The 23,590-nt window shown below is 46.0% G+C and overlaps 1 protein-coding gene across 2 annotated transcripts; it reads right to left on the bottom strand.

Annotated features, from left to right (window-relative positions):
* Positions 1-736: 736 nt before the first annotated feature.
* On the bottom strand, positions 737-23,585 carry gtf3c2 (general transcription factor IIIC, polypeptide 2, beta). Of its 2 annotated transcripts, none has more exons than XM_010882624.3 (20): positions 23,451-23,585; positions 22,431-22,838; positions 22,209-22,328; positions 21,678-22,068; positions 19,671-19,986; positions 19,447-19,541; positions 19,248-19,325; positions 19,051-19,149; positions 18,581-18,808; positions 18,032-18,143; positions 17,784-17,901; positions 13,486-13,517; positions 13,190-13,319; positions 12,841-12,985; positions 10,711-10,872; positions 9,139-9,226; positions 8,854-8,982; positions 8,593-8,760; positions 5,159-5,266; positions 737-1,764 (listed from the first exon to the last, which is right to left on the bottom strand). In XM_010882624.3, exons 2-20 carry the CDS (start codon positions 22,819-22,821, stop codon positions 1,549-1,551), a joined length of 3,126 nt encoding a protein of 1,041 aa, XP_010880926.2. In that variant the 5' UTR covers positions 22,822-22,838; positions 23,451-23,585; the 3' UTR covers positions 737-1,548. The 2 variants fall into 2 exon arrangements, with proteins under 2 accessions (XP_010880926.2, XP_019911572.2); XM_020056013.2 differs by lacking the exon at positions 23,451-23,585 and adding an exon at positions 23,102-23,116.
* Between the last annotated feature and the right edge of the window lie 5 nt (positions 23,586-23,590).

Below are 23,590 nucleotides of genomic sequence, written 5' to 3'. Positions count from 1 at the left end.
TCTGTGTATTATGGTTACAACAAGCAAGGCTCCATCCCCTAAAAAATTTTCTTCCTGCTCATATTCAGACATAATATATACACTGAACCAAATTATAAACGCACCACTTTTGTTTTTGGCCCCATTTATCATGAGCTGAACTCAAAGATCTACGACTTTCTCTATGTACACAAAATGCCTATTTCTCTCAAATATTGTTCACAAATCTGTCTAAATGTGTTAGTGAGCACTTCTCCTTTGCCGAGATAATCCCTCCATCTCACAGGTGTGGCATATCAAGATGCGAATTAGACAGCATGATTATTGCACAGGTGTGCCTTAGGATGGCCACAATGAAAAGCCACTCTAAAATGTGCAGTTCCATCACACAGCACAATGCTGTAAACGCCAAGTGTTGCGTTTATAATTTTGTTCAGTGTATGTATTTTCCCTTCTCTCTCAAGCAAATAATGTTTGACTGTCCGAGGTGAATATCAAAGATGAAATAGGTAACTTGCTTTCTAGCTAACGAATACTAACTTTTGTTTTCTGTGTATATACACACACTTAACAAACGAACGAGAGGATTGATACAACTGTGAACAAAACTGACCAGTAAACACAGGAAGTACCTGTTTATTTGAAATGAGAATTATATCTCGAAAATTTAAACTTTATTTTGAGGAATACAACGTGTCTTAGTTTGGAGTGTTTTAGAGTAGTTTTCCGCTTGCAATGCAGCTTTGCGATAGGGGTAAGTGCGGTTTCCATTCATGAATTTGTACAACGCTAATAACACAAATTACTGACTGAGTCAGAGCTGAATAATGGATTGTTTTAAAAAATGACTATGTGCCTGAAGGACCAGCTGGGGGTAAGGGGACTGCCACCGAAATACGTCCCTTGGACTTAGCCCAGATCCCTAGTGCCGCCAAGAGCTTTAGATGGAGGGACACTGAGAACAAGAAAACACTGAAAATACTTTTTTAATCAAAGGACATTAACAAACTCATTTAAACATAAACAAATAAATACAAAACAAAGTTCATACCTAACATATAAAAGGCATAGACCTGAAATTGTAACACAGAAAAATAATGGTGGAAAGAAAGGCAGAAGATTAGCAGAATGAGTGAAGAGAAAAAACCCAACGGGCTATAGCTTTGCAATGATGCTGAATATGGGTTCTATAGGAACCTTCAAGTGAGTTCTCAGTTTACAATATACTCACACTGAAATGTGTATATAAAAATAAAGATAAAAACATTTGTAACTTCAAGCAAAATAGCATTTTTTCCCCTTCTCAAAATAAGTTAAATATAAAAACATTGTGGTCTCGCAAAAGATAAAAACACAATGTGTTCACTGTCCAAACAAGCAGCCAATCAATTTCCTTCAGGGCTAGATCCTACCTCAAAATCCATGCAAATCTCCTTTTGATGTGCAAGTTGTATATATATCCCATGTTAAAATGATGCACTAATATTAGTCTCTAGGAATTAAGAAGGAAGGAACAGAACACCTGGTGGTATACTGAGCTACAGGGAGCGGGCCTTCCGGAGAGTAGTCCTATAGCTTCTCTGTGGTGTGCCTGACGGCACTGGCGTCTCCCTGGCTGTCGGCTGTGTTTTGCATGAACATGGCGTTGAACTGGGCCTGGCTGTCCTGCACCATCTTATTAATGTGGGAGCTGTTCATTGCGCTGAGGCAGTGGGCTCTCACCAAGCCCGCCTGGCCCCCAGACAACACCCAGCTCTGGGCACACAAGTTGGGGTTCATTCGGATCTAAACAGAAGAGGAAAACAGGGAAGACAGTCACGGGGAGGATTCTTCCTGTTGATTAATAAAACGGCTCATTCGGTTGAAGTACGGTGTTTGAGAAACAACACTTGCAGTTTGTATTGCTGCATGGAGTCACCTGAATAAAAAGTATTATTATGTCAATTACTACCTGAAAGGACAAGGATTTTCTCAACTCATCCCATGTAATGCACCAACACATAACAGCACAGTTGCTTGACATGCAGTGGAGATTCAGTCAATCTCATTATTGCCCCCAGATCCTAAACTGTGGTCTCCAATAGAATAGCTGCCATTTAGTTAAGCCAGAGATGGCTAATGCACTCTACATTAATGTTGAGCTCCAGTTCAACTCTTTATTCAGCTGATCACGTCTAATCAGGATCACTGACCTAGGTAAACACCACTTCCACTAAACTAATGTAACCGGCTCTATGCTCAACCTACAGGTCAACAACACTGCTGTACCATAGTGTCTTCATTAAATATTGTTGTTATGACATTCAAATGCAGAGGTCAGTGCAAATTGGCTAAGAACCATGTGGGGATGGACAGGTTGATGTTGAACAATGCTGCCTAGATGAGGACAAAATTGCATAGTGGACATCACAAAATGAAGACCGCTACAAAATCACGTAACATTTTTCATGTGTCAATGACTGAACTATTGAGTAGAATGCCGTATTCCTTAAAAAATATTTTCTATAGCTGCCTGAAACATATAAAACTGAACGAGACCCATAATGTCAGAAACAATTATTTCACACATCCGTTCTTATCTTATTAACATGAAATATCCCTGACTAATAATTTAATGCCCATATCTGTTTGCACTATGTTGCTGTATTTCGGTTTGACCTTTGTGCCATGTTCTTTTGGCTCCAAGCGGTTCACAATCACATTGATCATGTTGTCTTGAATACATTAGTATTTGTCCTACATAAGCTATGGAATGGGTATACCATTGCAATTGTGACATAACTAAGTTACAACTTACATTTTCATTTATAGCCTTGATATATCATTTTAGCAGCATTGCATATAAATGCATCTGCAAAATATGACTTAGTACTTGGTGGCAAAACCCTTGTTGGCAATCACAGATGTCAGATGTTTCTTGTAGTTGGCCACCAGGTTTGCACACACCTCAGAAGGGATTTTGTCCCACTCCTCTTTGCAGATCTTCTCCAAGACATCACGGTTTCGAGGCTGATGTTTGGCAACTGGTTGAGGGAAGGAGGTTCTCAATACAGATTTGACAGTACATGGCCCCGTCCATCACCCCTTTGATGCGGTGAAGTTGTATTGTCCCCTCAGCAGAAAAACAGCCCCATAGCATAATGTTTCCACCTCCATGTTTGATGGTGGGGATTGTGTTCTTGGGGTCATAGGCAACATTCCTCCTCCTCCAAACACGGCAAGATGAGTTGATGCCAAAGAGCTGGATTTTGGTCTCATCTGACCACAATACTTTCACCCAGTTCTCCTCTGAATCATTCAGATGTTCATTGGCAAACTTCAGACGGGCCTGTACATGTGCTTTCTTGAGCAGGGGGACATTTCGGGGGCTGCAGGATTTCAGTCCTTCACGGCATAGTGCGGAGATGGCCAAGAGCTAATGTCACTGACACTGACTGACTGACTGTTCATATTGCTCTCATTTTCGACTTGCTTAGCGTAGTGGTTAGCTAATCAACTGCCTATTTGTTTTCTAAAGAAACGAACCAGCCATGGAGTGATTCGAGTCATTGTTTTCATTATAGGTACTGTATAGCTTTTAGCCAGCCATCTACAGTAATCTCTTTCTAATTATCGTGTTGAAAGTAGTGTAGAAACCTGTTGTTGGTTTGGATGTTAACTAATGTAGGCAAACCGTGGAGTTTCGACTAATTGGTTTGGCAATTCAAGTAAATGGACACCACATCTCTACATACGTATCAAGTGCCCTCATACCCGCTGTTTAAATAGCGTAGTGGTTAAAGTCGCAGGCTGTCACATAGTAAACCGCGGATCGAATCCAGCTTGGGCAGCAACATTCATTCCACCAACTAATGGCGAGCTGGCAGAACTAGACTTGCTTGATTCCTTTTCTTGTTTCTATTGGATTGAGGTCCCGATTCTGCCAGCCATTCTGGGACACAGATTTTCCTTTTGCGAGACTTTCCTTGGTTGAATTTCCTGTGTGCTTTGGATCATTGTTGTGTTGAAAAGAGAAATTCTTCAGGAAAGGTGTTTTAAAAAGTGGTGTTCGTTACTGGATGCTGGTTCAAATCCCCAAGCCAATAAGCTGAAACTCTATTATTCAGTCCCTCAGCAAGGCAGTTAACCCAAACAACTCCAAGGTCGTTGCTTTAAATAAGAACCTGTTTTTAGCATACATAGCTGGTAAGAGAAAAATAATAAACATGGTACATTGTCCAACTGGTCTGAGAGTCTGCTGGTTAATGAGGGTCACTGCATGGGCAAAGATTGACCTGTTCTGATGCCTGCCTCCAGGGCTCCAGTGGGGTGTCAGTCATGTGACGGGACGTGATGAGGTGCTCACAGGCTAAGTGGTACAGGTCAGTAGTCTGTAACAGAGACTTTACTGCTGTGCTTCTGGGAGTCGGTCTGACTTATTACCGCTAAGACAAAAGGCTCACTGTTACAACTGGCTCTTATGAGTGCCTGTGCCATGATGACAAGAGGTCTCCACTCCTGCTCTTCTCCCCTCAGAGACACTTGGAGAGACCAACACTCCATACGTCACCTCCCTGAAGCCGCACAACCTGCCTATCCCTCACTCCCTCAGCCCTTCCCATCCTCCCGCAATCTCTCCACTGAGACCTGGGGTGACACTTTGCTCATTTCACAGCTCATTACTTTCTGTCTGTCTTTATCACTGCCTGGCCTTTTCTCCTCTCTCTTTATCCCAGCTGGGCCTAATGCAGACCTGGGTGGGGGGGGTGCTTCTGACATTAACTTCAGTCACAAAAATCCTATCACATTCACATTGCTTTCACCTAGGCAGCTCCAGCATTACTGTGGAAGTGGTGTTCAGGGTGAATTTTGATGTGTGCTTTGGATCATTGTTGTCTTGAAAGGTAAAATTCTTCAACAGTATGGCTAGAAAATTGTGTTTTAAAAAGTGGTGTACACTAATGGTTGCAGGTTCGAATCCCCAAGCCAATAAGGTGGAGTCCACGAGACAGTTTTCTGGTTACTGAGGGTCACTGCACGGGCAAAGAATGACCTGTACTGGCCTGCCATGTGACCGGATGTGATGAGGTGCTCACAGGCTAAGTGGTACAGGTCAGTAGTCTGTAACAGAGACTTTACCGCTGTGCTTCTGGGAGGCTGTCTGACGTATTTATTTTATAATACCAGGCATTGAACTCACCTTATTAATTGAAGCCAAAGGCATCAGGTCCAGATCTAATCCTCCCTTGACCTCTGAAGCCTGCATGTGTTTCCAAGGCGCTCGGTTCTGGACATTCTTAAAGGTTGTCTGTTAGAAAGAGTCCATTAATCTAATTACAAGCTAGAAAAAAAATTACTCAAAGACCACAACAGAGAACTATCGCATACATATTAGTGGATATAAAAAGTCTAAACCCCTCTGTTAAAATGCCAGGTTTTTGTGATGTGAAATAATGAGACAAAGATAAATCATGTCAGAACTTTTTCCACTTTCAATGTGACCTATAATGTGAAAAATTAAATTGAAAAACAAACTGAAATCTTCGAGGGGGAAAAATGAAAAATAAAAACCTTACAATAACCTGGTTGCATAAGTGTGCACACCCTCTTATAACTGGGGATGTGGCTGTATTCAGAATTAACAAATCACATTCAAACTCATGTTAAATATAAGTCATGACCCACCTGCCATCATTTAAAGTGACTCTGATTAATCACAAATAAAGTTCAGCTGTTCTAGTAGGATGTTCCTGACATTTTCTTAGCTGTATCTCAGATCAAAAGCCATGGTCCGCAGAGAGCTTCCAAAGCATCAGAGGGATCTCATTGTTGAAAGATATCAGTCAGGAGAAGGGTACAAAATAATTTCCAAAGCATTATATATACACCTCGGAACACAGTCATCATCAAGTGGAGAAAATATGGCACAACAGAGACATTACCAAGAAATGGACGTCCCTCCAAAATTGATGAAAAGACGAGAAGAACACCGGTCAGGGAGGCTTCCAAGAGGTCTACAGCAACATTAAAGGAACTGGCTGTGTGCTACATTTGACAACAATCTCCCTTATTTCTTCATATGAATGGGCTATGGGGTAGGGTGGCAAGACGGAAGCCTTTTCTTACAAAAAAAAACATCCAAGCCCGGCTGAAGTTTGCAAAAACAAACATCAAGTCCCCCAAAAGCATGTGGGAAAATGTGTTATGGCCTGATGAAACCAAGGTGGAACTTTTTGACCATAATTCCAAAAGGTATGTTTGTCGCAAAAACAACACTGCACATCCCCCCAAAAATACCATACACACAGTGAAGCATGGTGGTGGCAGCATCATGCTTTGGGGTGGTTTTTCTTCAGCTGGAACCGGGGCCTTACTCAGGGTGGAGGGAACATTGAACATTTCCAAATACCAGGCAATTTTGGCACAAAACCTTCAGGCGTCCTTTAGAAAGCTGAAGATGAAGTTCACATTTCAGCACGACAACGACCCAAAGCACATATCCAAATCCACAAAAGCATGGCTTCACCAGAAGAAGATTAACATTTTGCCAGAGCCAGAGCCCAGACCCGAATCCAACTCAACATCTGTGGGGTGATCTGAAGAGGACTGTGCACAGGAGATGTCCTCACAATCTGACAGATTTGGAGCGCTTTTGCACAGAAGAGTGGGCAAATATTGCCACATCAAGATGTGCCATGCTAATAGACTCCTACCCAAAAAGTGCTGTAATCAAAAGGTGCTTCAACAAAGTATTAGTTTAAGGATGTGCACACTTATGCAACCAGGTTATTGTGAGTTTTTTATTTAAAAAAAATTCCCCCACAAATATTTCTGTTTGTTTTTCCAATTGAATTGTTCACGTTATAGGTCACATTAAAGGTGGAAAAAGTTCTGACATGATTTATCTGTCTCATTCTTTTACATCACAAGAAACTGTCATTTTAACAGGGGTGTGTAGACTTTTTATATTGACTGTATATACATAGCAGTAAGAGGGGTGTGGTAGACGGCAAATGTACAACAGCTAAGGGCCATAGTATCATGGTTACAGTCAAGGGCCGTAGTATCATGGTAACAGCCAAGGGCATTGGTATCATTGTAACAGCTAAGGGCAGTAGTATCATTGTAACAGCTAAGGGCATTGGTATCATGGTTACAGCCAAGGGCAGTAGTATCATGGTAACAGCCAAGGGCATTGGTATCATTGTAACAGCTAAGGGCAGTAGTATCATGGTAACAGCCAAGGGCATTGGTATCATTGTAACAGCTAAGGGCATTGGTATCATGGTTACAGCCAAGGGCAGTTCATTTGTTTAAGACTTTTTTGGTTACTACATGATTCCATATTTGTCATTTCATAATTTCAGATGTATCAACTATAATGATGACAATGTGGAAAATTAAAAATGTATCCTTAAAAATATAAAGTGAGTTTAACATTTTGACTGTAGTACATAATGGCTTTCAAATGAATCAGTATTAAGGGTTCCAAATGTAATTGCATGATTTGGGGGTTTTCAAGCATGAACGATCCCCATCATCCCTGGCCTACACTGCATCATGACAAAATGCCACAGGCCATCAGAACAGTCTGACACAGAGAGGCGTTCCCTAGCATGTTTCCTACACTGCACAGCAGGAGAGGCAGACTGTTCTCCGCTCCGGGCTTGAGTGACAGGAGCGTTAAGTCAAGTAGCAGGGATAAACAGCTCTGTGGCCCCTCCCCCACTAAGACCCCTGGCCCATTAGAGGCCACACATTTGGGGGACCCTGACCAGGTGAATTGTAGGTGGTGGTTATGCTTAGAAGACCATGGACACACGGCTATGCTGCATCAGTAGACTCAGGAGAGAGAGAGTGTGTGTGTGTGTGTGTGTGTGTGAGACAGGGCCAGCAGAGCGGAAGGCATGGGAACAGATGGAGGAGCCCTAGAATCAAAAGGGCTGGAGGGAGAGAGGGAAGGCGGGCAGGAGGTTTTAAATTAATGAAGAGTGCAACACTTAATCAAGTCCTAACCCAGGAGTCGGCCATCACTAAGGGCTCCAAGCTGGGTGCTCTGCTGGGTTGTCGTGGAAACCAAAGCCACCAGTGTGTGAACAGCAATGGCTTTTGCAAAAGCACCCTGGATCATCCAGTTTACTCAGGTGTGTCTGAAATATAACTAATGTAATAAATCTGTCAGGGCGAGCACGCCAGGCAGACGCTGCGTGAGCGTGCACACACGCACGCACACAAACACGCATGCCATGGGTATTGGTGTATAGCATCAGCTGCTAACAGACTGCAGTCTGGTGCTGACACAGAACCCCCCCTTCCCCCTGCCCCACACATACCCCCCTATAATGAAGAGCTTAAGCAGTTGTGTGCAGTGAGAGACCACATATACCAAAAAGACAAAAACCTCCCATTGCTTCTGACAACGGTCTAAGATCCTGGTACTTTCCTCACTCTCAAACTCACCTGTTCACAAACGGATAGTAACGTCATGGTTTGACACACAAACAGCCAAGTGGGAAGGGAGTTGAGACTAGCACTGAGAGTGAGTGAGGGGTCAAGAGTTACACACATGCAGGGAGTGTGGCCCCCGATCTGGGTATTTTCAGCATCTACCTCCCCTGTTCTATTGCAACCCACCATGTCCATGTCGTGGTAATGTAAGTAGTACTTCGTGGCGGTCTCCCTGTAGGTCAGGGAGGTATGGGCCGAGCCGATTCCAGTGGATCCACTGCCCTCCTCTGTACCTTCGCCTGCCTTATCCTCAACGTCTTCATTCAATAGGACCATTTCGGTTCGGAAAAGAGGCTGGGGTAAAAAAACATGTTATTTAAAATAAATTCTTACTACTTACAATGTAGACATTTTTGGGGTTTTCTGCCTGTCAAACAAGGTACTTACAAATCTGCGGTCGATGGATCGTTTGAGGTAGCAGGGGTTGTTGAAAAGGTTAGGTAGCAGTACCATTATCACATCTCCCAGCGAGTCTGAAGTCACAGCAGTGTTCAGCCAATCAGAGATGGACAAGCTCTGCAGAAATACCAAGACAGACCAATCAACACAAGGAACGGGTTTGGGTCAATAGATGGTGCCGATCTGAAAGGATTTAATAGGTTCATGGCATCTGCAGAAATCAAGGGAGAACAGTGAGTTTATTGCATCTCTATGTCCGAGCTTCTGACTTACCCACATTGTACCTTTCCGAGGCACCAGAAAAAGTGGCTTGAAGCCAAGGTACCCTGAGTCAAAGTAATTGAGTCCATGTTGGCCAAACCTGGAGGGGGACATGTGAAATAAATAAATAGAAATAACATAGAAAACAGCAAAATGCCAGAGGAAATAACACTCTTCGCAAGCTATTGATTACACGAGCCGAGAGCACAAGGACAGGTCAGACAGGGAAGGTAGGAGATGAACATGTGGAGGCATGGCCAGATTCCTTTCAGTTCCACCACTCACAATGGCCCTCATTTATCATTCTTGCGTAGAAACGGGCGTATATGTTGGCGTAAGATTTTGCTTACACTCCTCTCACCGCCTGATTTATGAAGCTGTGCGTACCTTTAAAATCCAGGTGTACGCAATACCTGCCCTTGATAAATGCAGCGGCTGAAAACGACCGTCATTAGAATAACACGCCCCTATATATTCAAGTCTCCGCTTCCCCCACGCCCTCATTTTACGCCATGGACACACGGAAGACGGCAAAAAAGAGAAACTTCTCTGACGTGGAGATTGAGACGATCACCAGGGAGGTAGAAATAAATAAAATTGTTTTTAAAAGCGGAATAAAAGATGATGATGTGATGTGGAGTAACATTCATTCACAATAATAATTGCATGACAATTTGTAATATTCGTCTTATTATTTTATGATATTTATTATTAATGACGTTTATTGTTATTTAGAAGAAGAATGTCGTTATTATTATTATTATTTCTATTATTATTATTATTTAAAAGAAGAAGAATGTCAATTTTATTATTTTGTCAGTTTGAATTATATTTTGGTCATTAAAAGCCTTTTATTACTGAACCCAGTCCATGCGCAACTGCCGGGCCTAACCCTGAAACGTCATGTAAAGCGCACAGGCTCGCATCTGAAGGAATACATATAAATCAAATGCTTTGGTAAAGTCACACAAATTAAACATTGAAGTCCATGATGTTGTTGTTTTTTTACAGTGGGTCATAATATATCATATCTTTTAGTTTCAGTGCCTTAGGATTTTTTTTTCTGCGCATTTCCGCACTAACTCAAAACCTGCGTACACCACCTCCTGAGCTGGCGTAGGATTTGAGAGTGCCGTACGCCAACGTCCATATTGATAAATCTCAAAGTCACTGTGGTTTTGGGTGTACGCCAGGTGTACGCTGGAAATTTGGTGTACGCACTTTTGATAAATGAGGGCCAATGTGCCTTGATCTAGATGGAGCGAAGCTACACAGAAGTGTTCTTACAAAACAACCTCCATTTCTGTCATTACTGTCAGTGACTGATAATCCTTCACCTCAAAATTAGACCGTTTCATGTCAGATCCCACATTTCCAAGACATTGAATCACAGTGAATTAACTGATCATTGATCATGACCTTGATGTGTTTGACCTGACTGCAAGTCCTCTGTTGGACCTGTGGGCAGAATCTGTCACAGTGACAGCAAGGATTTTGAAGAGCTGGTCACGCAGATCAGAAAATCAAAAACATGTATATATGTGTCTTAACAGGATATGAAGAGGAGTGGAAAAAAGGACTCACGTGCCATAGGTGCTCTCCTGTGAGACAAAGACCCCAGCCCAGTGGAGAGGCCAAGCTGCCTCAGTGGAGAGGAAACGCTTGAAGGACTGACAGGGCTCCCAGGTCCTCCTCAGGTCCCACATCTTCACCATTCTGTCGTCGCCCGCGGTCACCATCAGGTCTCTGAGAGGGGGGAGGAGTTGAGGAGAGTGTGGGTGAGATGTGGGGTAGGGGATAAGCAGAGGACAAGGACAGGGGATGGAGTGGAGGTAGAGAGGACAGGAGGGTCATTACTGGGCCTGATGAAGTGTAAAAAAGGTGAAGATGGGAGTCTAACTACAAAACAGAGGGAAAGGAGGCTCCAGTCTGCCTGCCCAGTATCCAGTACAGTAAATCTCTGCTGTCCTTCATTAGATTCTGGCATGTCTGATGGATGCCTGCGGTTTGTGGCCTGTCAAACAACCCAGAGAGAGGAACTCCATAAGTACAGCTCATGGACTGGAGCATCACTAGCTGTTACAGCCCTTCGCTGGTACACTCCGACCGCCCTTCGCTGGTACACTCCGACCGCCCTTCGCTGGTACACTCCGACCGCCCTTCGCTGGTACACTCCGACCGCCCTTCGCTGGTACACTTTAACCGCCCTTCGCTGGTACACTCCGACCGCCCTTCGCTGGTACACTCCGACCGCCCTTCGCTGGTACACTCCGACCGCCCTTCGCTGGTACACTCCGACCGCCCTTCGCTGGTACACTCCGACCGCCCTTCGCTGGTACACTCCGACCGCCCTTCGCTGGTACACTCCGACCGCCCTTCGCTGGTACACTTTAACCGCCCTTCGCTGGTACACTTTAACCGCCCTTCGCTGGTACACTCCGACCGCCCTTCGCTGGTACACTATAACCGCCCTTCGCTGGTACACTATAACCGCCCTTCGCTGGTACACTTTAACCGCCCTTCGCTGGTACACTTTAACCGCCCTTCGCTGGTACACTTTAACCGCCCTTCGCTGGTACACTTTAACCGCCCTTCGCTGGTACACTTTAACCGCCCTTCGCTGGTACACTTTAACCGCCCTTCGCTGGTACACTCCGATCTGTAACTTGGGATTCTGTCGCAGATCTGAACAACTTTCAAATAAAGATGACCCTCCATACACTTCAGAATTCAGCAGACTGAGGAATCAGGTAAGGAAGATCACCTCCAAGCTAATTTGATGTTTCTGCTATGTTACACAGCAGACGTATGGCCCGGGGAGGCTGGGGCTCTCCTGCACTTCACTACATAAGTGTTTCATTAAAGGGGCAACAAAGGGCTCCCAGGTGGCGCAGTGGTCTAAGCACGTGCCTCGCAAGCGCAACTGCGTCTCTATGGCTGTGGGTTCGAGCCCTGGTCCAGCCGACTGTGACTGGTGGGGTCCGCTAGGGTGGGGCATGTTGACTGAGGGGGAGACAGTTGACAATGTGTTGGCTCACATGGAGCTCCTGGTTAAGGGAGGGGGTACGAAGAAGCAGGTGGGGTGATTGGACAAGTTTAGGAGGAAGCCTGTGGTGATCTTGACTGCAGGAGCTGTTGTAGTGGTGGCACAAGCTCATACAATGGGATTGAGAGAAAAAAACAGGTAAAGAAAAGAAAGTTGCGATGAGCGTTAATACACCAATAAAGCCTCAGACCAAGGGGCAATTGGCATCTGTTCAGTGAATATGAAATGACCAACCATCCATTTCCTGTCTCCACTCCCCGGGAGGCAATTGTGGCTGAGTTTCACCCGACTGTGTTTACTATAATTGCAGAGCTGTAACTGTCATTATGAGCTGTGGGTGTGCATGTGTAAGATGGTGTGTGTACTGTAAATCCAGAGCTGGGGGGGGGGCTCCCTACACGCTGTTCCTCTGGTTTGCCAAATGAGCTTTTCTACCTCTGCAGTACACTCCAGTGCTAACAGACGGAAGATCGAAGCTTTGTCTGGTCCACGGGTTAAACCGATGTTCAGACCGTCCGCAGAGTCTTTGTAGTCTCCCTATGCATTAAGGTTACGCTACTCTTAAATAACAGCACAAGGACTTTTCACTAAAGCGTGTCGGCTCAGTCGGCTTCAGAACCCATCGGTCAGAGGCCAACGAGCCCCCACGCTCCGAGTGGCCTGCTTACCTGGACGCGTGGCAGAAGCTGAGAGCGCGGGCGCCGTTGTCGTGGGCCATGAAGCAGTGGTATGGGAAGAGGGTGTGGGAGCGGTCGGGATCGCGCACCCGCTGTAGAGCAGACCGGCTGGACAGGTCCCACAGCACCACCGTGCCTGCAGGACAAACACAACAGGAGGTCAAGTCCAGCTGAAATGTTAAGGCCAGACTGGCCGCACGAACGGAGACCACAACCCAAGTGTACCGGGCGTGACCGGATCAGACTAACGCATTCAGACGGCACATAGCCACGTCAGAACGCTACCGACTGGCGATGAATGGGCCGAAGGCACGCCGAAGACCACGCCGTCGATGCGTACCGTCGTAGAAGCCAGCAGCCAGGATGTTGTGAGGTTTCACAGGCAGCCAGTCCATGGAGAGGACCTGAGTAGCCTTTTCATCATGGTTAGCCTTGAAGGAGCCCCTCTTCAGAGTGATTACCGCCTGAACCTAAACGCACACACACGCACACACACGCACACCAGAAGGACAAGCCTCTAAGAAGACTGTAATTAAACCTGTGACATTCTCATATTTGCTAAGTTGAAGATTACAGGGTTGACTTCCCATATAGCTTTAGGTTTCTGTGTGGGATAGAGAGAAAATATTAGCCTACCTGGTAGATCATCATTGCAGGGCTGGCTCCACCTATTGGGGAACACATAAAGAGACTTCAATAACTCGACGATGGGAAGATTATAACATACATAAATGCAGATTCATTACTGATCGTAATTAAACTGGGCTTTGTGGTGTGTAAAATCAGGTTGTGGGGAATAGATCTTCAGGAAGGTAGATCTCCAGGAACAGGGTTGGCCAGTCCTGCTGTAGGGTAAATCTGATTATCCCGCATCTGACGAATTTCGGGCGTTATCAGGTTGACCCCAGGTGATATACATACCCAATCTGACTATTTTCAAATCTGAATCATTGATTTGCAGAGAGACAGCTCTTCATGAAGACTCCGATCCTCATTCTCTTAACAGTAATGCATTGAGCATCTAACTAATATCCACACTTATAGTTCTGGGTGTACAGAGACGGCACAGACAGAGGCACAGAGTTGAGGAATCCCAGTCCAAAGCCAGTCTGCTGTTTAAATGGAATCGGCTAGCCGTCAAGAAACCACTGTGATATGGATGTGTCGGGCCGGGGGCCCAGGGCCATTCCATCAGTGGAAGACACGCCATTTGTCTGACATCCTCCGTTTTTCCAATAGAAACAGACACTTTGAGTCTGAATCTGATCATTCTTGTCCTGGCATCTCAGCAGATCTGACAGGAACCAGACTTGTCACTGCTGGCCACAACCCAAACCACAAAAACACTACTCTCATATTCTGGACGTGTCCAAAGATCATGGCCTCTTGAACTGCACTGATACTGAGGCATTGTCTGAGTGTTGTTGTGTGTCTCAGACAGCAGTGTTAGTGTGTGTGTGTCGGTCTCAGGCAGCATTGTTAGTGTGTGTGTGTCTGTGTCTTTGACAGCAATGTTAGTGTGTGTGTGTCTGTGTCTTTGACAGCAATGTTAGTGTGTGTGTGTCGGCCTCTCACAGAAGTGTAAGTGTGTGTGTGTGTCGGTCTCTCACAGAAGTGTAAGTGTGTGTGTGTGTGTGTGTCGGTCTCTCACAGAAGTGTAAGTGTGTGTGTGTGTGTGTGTCGGTCTCTCACAGCAGTGTTAGTGTGTGTGTGTGTGTGTGTCGGTCTCTCACAGAAGTGTAAGTGTGTGTGTGTGTGTGTGTGTCGGTCTCTCACAGCAGTGTTAGTGTGTGTGTGTCGGTCTCTCACAGCAGTGTTAGTGTGTGTAGGTCTCTCACAGCAGTGTTATTGTGTAGACAATGTCAAGTGTTGCTAACATTGAGCAGTCCACTTCTCCAGCCAAGCCCTTCCACCCCCTACAGGTCGATGTGGTCAATACTGCATCACGGCTCACAGCCTCCCATCCCCACCTTCACAGGTCTCCAGCCACACCTCCCCAGACCCAGCAGCCTCCCATCCCAACCTTCACAGGTCTCCAGCCACACCTCCCCAGACCCAGCAGCCTCCCAACCTTCACAGGTCTCCAGCCACACCTCCCCAGACCCAGCAGCCTCCCAACCTTCACAGGTCTCCAGCCACACCTCCCCAGACCCAGCAGCAGGTCTCCAGCCACACCTCCCCAGACCCAGCAGCCTCCCGTCCCCACCTTCACAGGTCTCCAGCCACACCTCCCCAGACCCAGCAGCCTCCCATCCCCACCTTCACAGGTCTCCAGCCACACATCCCCAGACCCAGCAGCCTCCCATCCCAACCTTCACAGGTCTCCTGCCCCACCTCCCCAGACCCAGCAGCCTCCCATCCCCACCTTCACAGGTCTCCAGCCACACCTCCCCAGACCCAGCAGCCTCCCGTCCCCACCTTCACAGGTCTCCAGCCACACCTCCCCAGACCCAGCAGCCTCCCATCCCAACCTTCACAGGTCTCCAGACACACCTCCCCAGACCCAGCAGCCACCCATCCCCCACCTTCACAGGTCTCCAGACACACCTCCCCAGACCCAGCAGCCACCCATCCCCCACCTTCACAGGTCTCCAGACACACCTCCCCAGACCCAGCAGCCACCCATCCCCCACCTTCACAGGTCTCCAGACACACCTCCCCAGACCCAGCAGCCACCCATCCCCCACCTTCACAGGTCTCCAGACACACCTCCCCAGACCCAGAAGCCCCCCTTCCCTATTGGCTGGACTGAGGCCTGTGTGACTGACAGCTCTGGGTGAGAAAGGTGTCAGTTTACTAGGGTGAAATTCATTGTTTCCAACACTATCAACTGCACGGCTATGTATCTTGTTTGTCACTTCAATTATAGATCCTTGTCTGATGGAAACGACCTGGTAAATTATCTCCATTGAGCAAGGAGGAGGAGAAGACAGGCTTTTATTTTTCACCCGCCGGGTTTTTCCAAACAGGCACACGCATGAAAACCTATAATGATGTGGCACCAAGCGCACAGACAGAGCCTGTAACCCATAACCCACTCACCCCTGCAAACAAACAACACTGCCTTACATGAACACATTTATATTGAAGACATTTAGCAGACGCTCCTATCCACTATGAGCATACATTTTCAGATGTTTTGGTACTGTACTCAAAGTCACTTTAGAAAACCAGCATTACAAAACAAGATTTGAGTTACAAAATAACATTTCACCCAAACACTGTTTCATCAGCCTGTTAAAAGGAACAATGTCTCCCTCAGTCAGAAGCTTCCTGCCAAAACATAGGATACACTGTCCCTCTCCAAGCCTCACACCTGGCCCTCCATCCAGGCAGCATTTGTCAGTCCTCACTCAGGTGTGGCTGTCCTCCTGGGGGAGCCAGCTAGGCCCTTCCAGACGAGCTCTTGGCCAGACATGAAGGATGACTAGCCAAGGCCCGGCGTTCCCTCCATGTAACCTCTCTCCCAGTGCACTGACCATGCTCTAACCTTTTCATTCCCCAGATCTAAGCCTGGTCTGGGGGAAGGGGTGCTGTAAAACCGTGTGCAATGAGGCCTGAAAACGCTTACAAGGATAGAAAGGCCACTAAAACCGGTTAAGAACAGTCAGGCATTTTAGTCCGTGGAAAAAAGAAGAATGCATCCACAAAGACTGCCCCATAGCTGATCACGTCAGCTTTCTGAACTGCATATTTAAGGCAGACAAACACTTAAAGCTGCGATTCTGCAGACCAGAAATCTTCAAGGTGGATCGATAATGATGGGCGATGTTAGAGAAAACAGCCATCAGGTCCGCGAATCAGACTTTCTTTGCGGTTGCTGCTGTTATCTCCTGGACGGAGTCCCATATGCACTTCAGGAATGTTTCCTGTGGAAATGGTTGGTTTGTAATGACTTGACGTCGGGGGGGATTCAGGTGTTGATGGATGGGCCAGATTAAAATGGCATTAGCCCAATGACTAGATTTCACACAAAACAAAACGTCTCCACAAGATCAAAATGTCCATGATTTACTGCCCTTGTACAGATTTCTGGTTCCCATTAGGATAGCAAACCTGTGCGCGCCCACACGTACACACACACCAGGATGGGGGCTCTAACTCCAGCCCCTTAGTGGAAAGTCATTAGAATGACAACGTGGGTTAAGTCCAGTCATCATTAAAATGCTGTGAATCCATTGTGACGAAACGGAATGCCTTAGGGCTTGATGTATATGAACGATCACAGTCCGCTGATCGATGCCGCATAAAAACGTGCGCGCACCTCGTGATGAATGCAGTGTAATGCAGAGGTTGATACTGCTTCGGCGTACACGTCGATGGCAGCCGGGGAGTTCACTGCCTCGTAGACAGATTTGTACACTCCAGTAAATGTGCAGCACTGGGAAACAGGGGCCTTCACTGACAGTTTGGGATGAGAGAATGCAGTTAGGGAACAGCATGGGCGGAGGACTCCAGGCAAGCCATTCTCTTTATCACTGGTCGTCTTCCTACCTCCACTCCCACCCTCCCTTCAGTCGCTCTCTACTGCAGAGATGAATCTGAAGTCACAGTCGGATGAGCATAGAAACGTGCAACATGCTCACGTGCACACACACACACACACACACACACACACACACAAAATGGAAAATGTCCACTTTTAGGGGATTTAAGTATTATAGAAATGAGCCCGTTGAAAAAGTCTTAAGACATTACATCGGTGTAATTAACAGCACGTTTTCTTTGCACTTACACAACAACTGAGAATATGGATTTATCTGACTCCAGTAAGCAGCTAAGTGATTTCAAGTGGCATTTCTGCAGAACCGGCTTCAGGACGTTAAACGACAGCGTCGCTCCCTCCCGGAGCACATTGCACCCAGAACAATTCATTCTGCCGCGGAGGTCTACTGGTCTACTGGCCCCGGCCAGTTGCCGTGGAGCAGGCTCACCTGTAGCCGTGGGCTTCCCGCGGGCCAGCACTGCGTCGGGGTGGGGCAGGCTGTAGATGCTGATGTGGCCGTCAGATGAGGACGCAGCCAGGAGACCGAGTCTGGGCATGTGAGGAGCCTGACCCGAAACAGGCGGGGGGAAACTCTCATTAAAATGTAACTCCCTCTTTTTAAAAAATGCCTTTCTATGTTTATTTTTCATGAGGCAGTGATAAACCATGTCCCCCCCCGCGTCCTGCTGCTCCCACCTTCCTGTTGGTGGTAGGCAGCTCCCATGCTCCTCCAGGGCACCACTTGAGGTTCCAAACGAAGCCTTTGTCCTGAGCAATGCCGTACGCCAGGCCAGGAGGGGAGGGAGGGCTGAGGAGCCAGACAGGGAAATAGAGGGGGAACATAACGCAGAGACAAGGACACTCAAACCAGACAACAGGGGCGGCACCTTTCCAATCACAAGATTTTAAATATGCAATATACGTGTTCAGTGTTTACAGCACAAATGCAATATTTTCTAAACACCTCATCGACATTGGAGTTGCTTCGTCCCACAAACCGAGCCCCGCCCCCTGAAGCTCCTCCTCCTCGCAAGCTGTTCCACTCAACCAGTTGTTACAAAGAAAAATGTGAATGCTTGCCATCGCGTCTCAATAAGTTATTCTATTTCTAGGATTCCAATGTCTAAAACACCCTGAACTGAAATAATTCGAAAAGAAAATTCCTTTTAGATTTTTGTCCATAACCTGCCCTACCAACCAGTCCACATTCAGGATTTTATATCAGCCTATTAAACTGGTTCCTACCTGGTGTTGTACTGGAGTTGTCCCAGGTTCCAGATCTGGATGAGTCCAGGTTCTGTGTACAACTTGTTTATCCTGTGCTGGTGGTCCAAGTCCTTGTGGCTGTAGATGGCAGCGTACTGGTTGGCCGGGGCACCATCAGGCGTGGGGCACCAGTCCATGGCCCATACTGGACCGCCGGTATAAAACATCATGTCCCAGCGTTTGGGATCGGGGGGCAGCCCCTCAAACCTGCGCAGCAGGTCACAAACTGGACATTTACACTTACTCTTTTGCAGAGCAACTAACAGTAGTGAGTGTACAGATTTTTATATTGCCCCCCTAGGGAATGAAACTCACAACACTGAAATTACAAGTGTCATGCTCTGCCAACCGAGAAACACAGGGCTAACATCAGGAAGTTTCAAATGTCAGGAATTGAACCCATGACCTTGACGCGGCAAGAGCTGCTCCCTTCCACACGGAGGACCTACCGCTTCATTCTGTGCAGGGGGGCGTGCTCCTTGATTCCCTCTCTGGAACAGGTAAAGGCTGGGGACACCATCTCCTGAGGCAGGTACTTCTCAGCATTACTGGGGGTACAATGTAAACATATGAAATGTTCTTGGGTTACTGGACATGGTCAGGGAATATCAACACATTTTAATGTAAAGTGTACCGTTATTTCTACCTGTTTGAAATGCAACGCCAGTCCTTCTCTGAAGGTATCCACTCAGGAAAGACCCATTTGTTGCAGTATTCATCCCGGCTGCAAAAGCCAGTCAAACACAGTAAGAGCCAGGTACAGACCGGGAATGAATAACGAGAATGCAATCAGCACCCCCTGCTGGCAGTGGGCCATTTAGATAGGAGAGAGGGAAGACACTTACAACTTCTTGGTGGTTTCCGTGCAACTCCATATGGGTCCCATTATGCTGTTGGACAGTCCATTGGAGGCGTTACCATAGTATCGGATCTGATTTGACTGAGTGAAAGATGAAAGACAGAAAAATGGCCAGACAAAAGTATTAACTAGATGGGAATATCTCTGCCAATATCTCTTTCTGTACGTCTTCTGCGACCTTCTGCTAAATATATGAACTGTTTTACTCACAAGGCCTCTGGAAATGCGTCTGGATCGAAGGTCTTTCGGTATGGTGTACTTCACGTCATTTTCCAGATCCATGTCATCTCGATGATCTTCATCGTCACTTTCCTCCTCATCGTCGGGTTTGTCTGGAATAAAGTCCTTGTCGTCTGTGGTGTTGTCACTATCAAAACCACAAGTCTTCCTCTTCTTGCCCCTGGTTGGTTTCTGGGGTCGTGTGGAGCTCGGGCTGGGGACTGGGCTAGACATCCAGTCGTTCTTCGTAGCATTGTCAGGTTGGTTGTAAACCTCCTTGGCCAGGTTGTGAAGGTATTGCAATGCACTGAAAAAAATAAAATGTCTCCATTGAGTGTGATTTTGCTATGAATATGAAGATTTAGGGCTTTATTTTGGGCTGGCTTTAAGGTCATACTAGTGTCAAACGCACATTGGTTGATAAACTCATCTTGCATTTTGCCATTTGGACAATTTAGAAAATTGGACATCACAAAATTGGCAGGGGAGAATAACTGGGGGTTTTTTTTTACGGAAAAACAATCTCATCCACAGTGCTATTTCAGGCAGGGCTAACAGAGTTACTTAATAACGGCCAAAAGTGTTTTAGCAGGAATTATGTTTGTGAAGGATTGTATTTACAATTGAAACCAATATCCAGAGGTGATGCACATTGCCCATCTGACATGGAACGAGAGTTGGGTGTTTTGGTGCCAGAAAACTTCTTATTCAGACAAAAAACAAAACAACCTTATTCCCTATGTCCCTTTTCAAGGCAGGTTTATAATTATTGAATAAATAATTAACAAAGTAGCCTTTAAAGTGATCGGCTAGTGAGGCCGCTTGGGAAAAAAATAAAACGTTCGATTTTGACAATGTCTCAGGGTAAAGAATAGAACGGAGCAAAGTAACACAGGTCTGCCCGGGGTCAACAGGTGGGCACAATTGGATGGGGAGTGCCTTGCCACATTGATCTATATCACTCCGTCAGGGTTGTGAAGGTGGGGAATGCCACAGCCTCGGCCTAGTATGTACAAGCCAAAAGCTTCCTGGTTCGGCAAGCAGCAGCCAGATTATAATCGGGACTGGCTTGTACACCTATTCTGACTGACCAGCGAGGAGTCAGGCCTACACCCCACCCGCAAGTGATTGATTCCTTAAAACCCATCCCCTCAACAGTCTGAATACAGCACACTGGTTACCACATGCTCTAAGAATGGCCATTGTATCAGAACATCGTATTTGGTTTGTTAAAGTATAGACCGTTGATGGTTTGCCCAGTTTTATACGCATGAAAATCCCTAAATGAAATTTGATATTGAATGATGATAGGAAGACAAAATGATCAGTATCTAACAAGAGTACTTCTTGTCATCCACTGGAATCCCAACTAATCGAAAAAAGCTCATAGAGTTACTCTAACCATCGAAAATGTGTTACTTGTGGTAACAGAAACACAGTGATCAGGTACTAGATGACAATGTTTACTTGTGGTAGAGGAAACACAGTGATGGGGTACTAGATGACAATGTGTTACTTGTGGTAGAGGAAACACAGTGATGGGGTACTAGATGACAATGTGTTACTTGTGGTAGAGGAAACACAGTGATGGGGTACTAGATGATAATGTGTTACTTGTGGTAGAGGAAACACAGTGATGGGGTACTAGATGACAATGTGTTACTTGTGGTAACAAACACAGTGATCAGGTACTAGATGACAATGTGTTACTTGTGGAAGAGGAAACACAGTGATGGGGTACTAGATGACAATGTGTTACTTGTGGTAGAGGAAACACAGTGATGGGGTACTAGATGACAATGTGTTACTTGTGGTAGAGGAAACACAGTGATCAGGTACTAGATGACAATGTGTTACTTGTGGTAACAGAAACACAGTGATCAGGTACTAGATGACAATGTGTTACTTGTGGTAACAAACACAGTGATCAGGTACTAGATGACAATGTGTTACTTGTGGTAGAGGAAACACAGTGATGGGGTAGATGATGTCACATACACTTTCGCTGCCCTTCGTTTGGGTCTACCGCCAGGTGTGGTTTCAAAATTCTCTGGGGTTTCCATGTGGTCTGGGACTGCAAGAGAAGGCTCCTGTGGTGCTTCCTGTTGTGACTTCTTGGCAGGGGTCTTTATGATAGGAGTCTGTTTGATAAGCTCCTGTTCGCCATCTATGGACAAGACCACTGCCTTTTTCTGTAGAGACTTTTTGGGAGGTGTCTTTCGGAGAGGTGTCTTTTTGGCAGGAGTCGATTTGGCAGGAGTCTTTTTGGGGGTTTTCCGAGTTGGTGTCATTTTGACAGGATCCCCCTCGTGAGTTTCTGCGCTAGAAACAGCTGACTTTCTCGGGCCCCTCTTCTTCCTCTGCTTTTCCACTGAGTCCGGACATTGCACTATGGGAAAAAAGTAGGCCAACATAAAACCACCACTGCTACAAAAGTGGCTGCAAGTTGGTTCAATCAACCATCCAGCCATATAGAGGTATTAGGTTACATGTTGTAATAAACCAGTTCACTTGAATCCAGTCACTCACGGTCAGAGATGGTTGTGTCTGGTTCTGTCTGATATTTGGGATTAGGGACTCTTTTTCTCTGCAGCCGATTTCCTGGGGAGGAGGATGTAAGCGAAGGCTCTTGTGGAGGTGGCTCCTGGTCTGGGGAGCAACATACAAACATTATAGGGTCTGTCCTCCTGCTACAAGCATTGCGAAACGCTTCATTTTAACCAATACTGTCTCGCCTGATCTACCACTCACCTTGTTCAGGTTTACCACCAACGGCTTCCCCACCCATGTCCTGAGGCTTTTCACGGGGATCGGTCGGCTCATCTGTATCCTCTCCCTGGGGTACGCCCATGGCCCCAGGGTTGTTACTCTGTTCGCCCAACTTCTGGGCAATGGTTGCCATCAACAGCCTAGAAAATCTTAGCGAGCAACTCTTCTGCGTCACATGCAGCCTAGATATTTTTACTGAGCAGTTCTTTGTCACAGGTAGCCTACACAGTCTTACTGAGCACCATTTGCCTGTCAAAAGAAATCTTGACAGACTTACTGAGCAACTTTTCTTTATCACAGAAAGCCTCGACAATGTCACTGAGCAATTCTTGATGTGAGGCAGCCTTACTGTGCAACTCTCTGTCACAGGCATACAATCCTACAGCATACCTGAGGGAGACGGAGAAAAAAAAGAGACAGTGGGACACCAGTTGGCCATTGCATTGCCGTTATTTCACGTCACTCGTCACCGGCGGATGACTTCAGTGCACATGTACAGCTAACGTTAGCTAACCAGCCTAACGTTACTGTCATGTGGGAGCATGGCGTACTACTGTACTGGTTTAAATGTTCATTGATTTACAGTCGGTAGAAACAGTCATGAAAAACTAACATGTTAACCATTCCGAACTGGAATTCTATGGCATACCTACATTTGATAGTAGCAGTACATACTTTTTATCGCAAGTTTTTTGTAGGAAGTGTCCGTTGTTAAGCTAGCTAGCTAACGTCAAATAGGCTAGAAGCTAGATAACTACTTATTTCCATATGGTTCAAAATAAGTTAACCATGCAAACTCGTACAACACAAAAGACATAGGACATTTCTACTAGAAGACCACAGTATCCCGTGGCTCACTGTTTATGTTCCTCGTTCCCACATTAGCCTGATTTGAGCAAATCCCCTAACCTCGGGTTCGAATCCATATGCTCATACCATGTATGATTCAGCTACAATGAAACACAAACCTTCAATTACATAACTTAAATAAATTATCATTACCGATCAAGCCTTCTTGAAAGTCCTAATCAATGCCGACATCAAAAACGTACTTTGACAGTAATAATCTCTTTAACGCAGATCTTGCTGTGTAAGACAGCCATATTTGTTGTGAATAAAGAGAACATATTGGTCAGTTGACT

This window comes from Esox lucius, chromosome 18 (assembly GCF_011004845.1).
Source record: "Esox lucius isolate fEsoLuc1 chromosome 18, fEsoLuc1.pri, whole genome shotgun sequence".
Classification (NCBI taxonomy): Eukaryota; Metazoa; Chordata; class Actinopteri; order Esociformes; family Esocidae; genus Esox; species Esox lucius.
The sequence above is the reverse complement of the archived record's forward strand: the minus strand, read 5'-3'. Positions and strand labels throughout refer to the sequence as shown.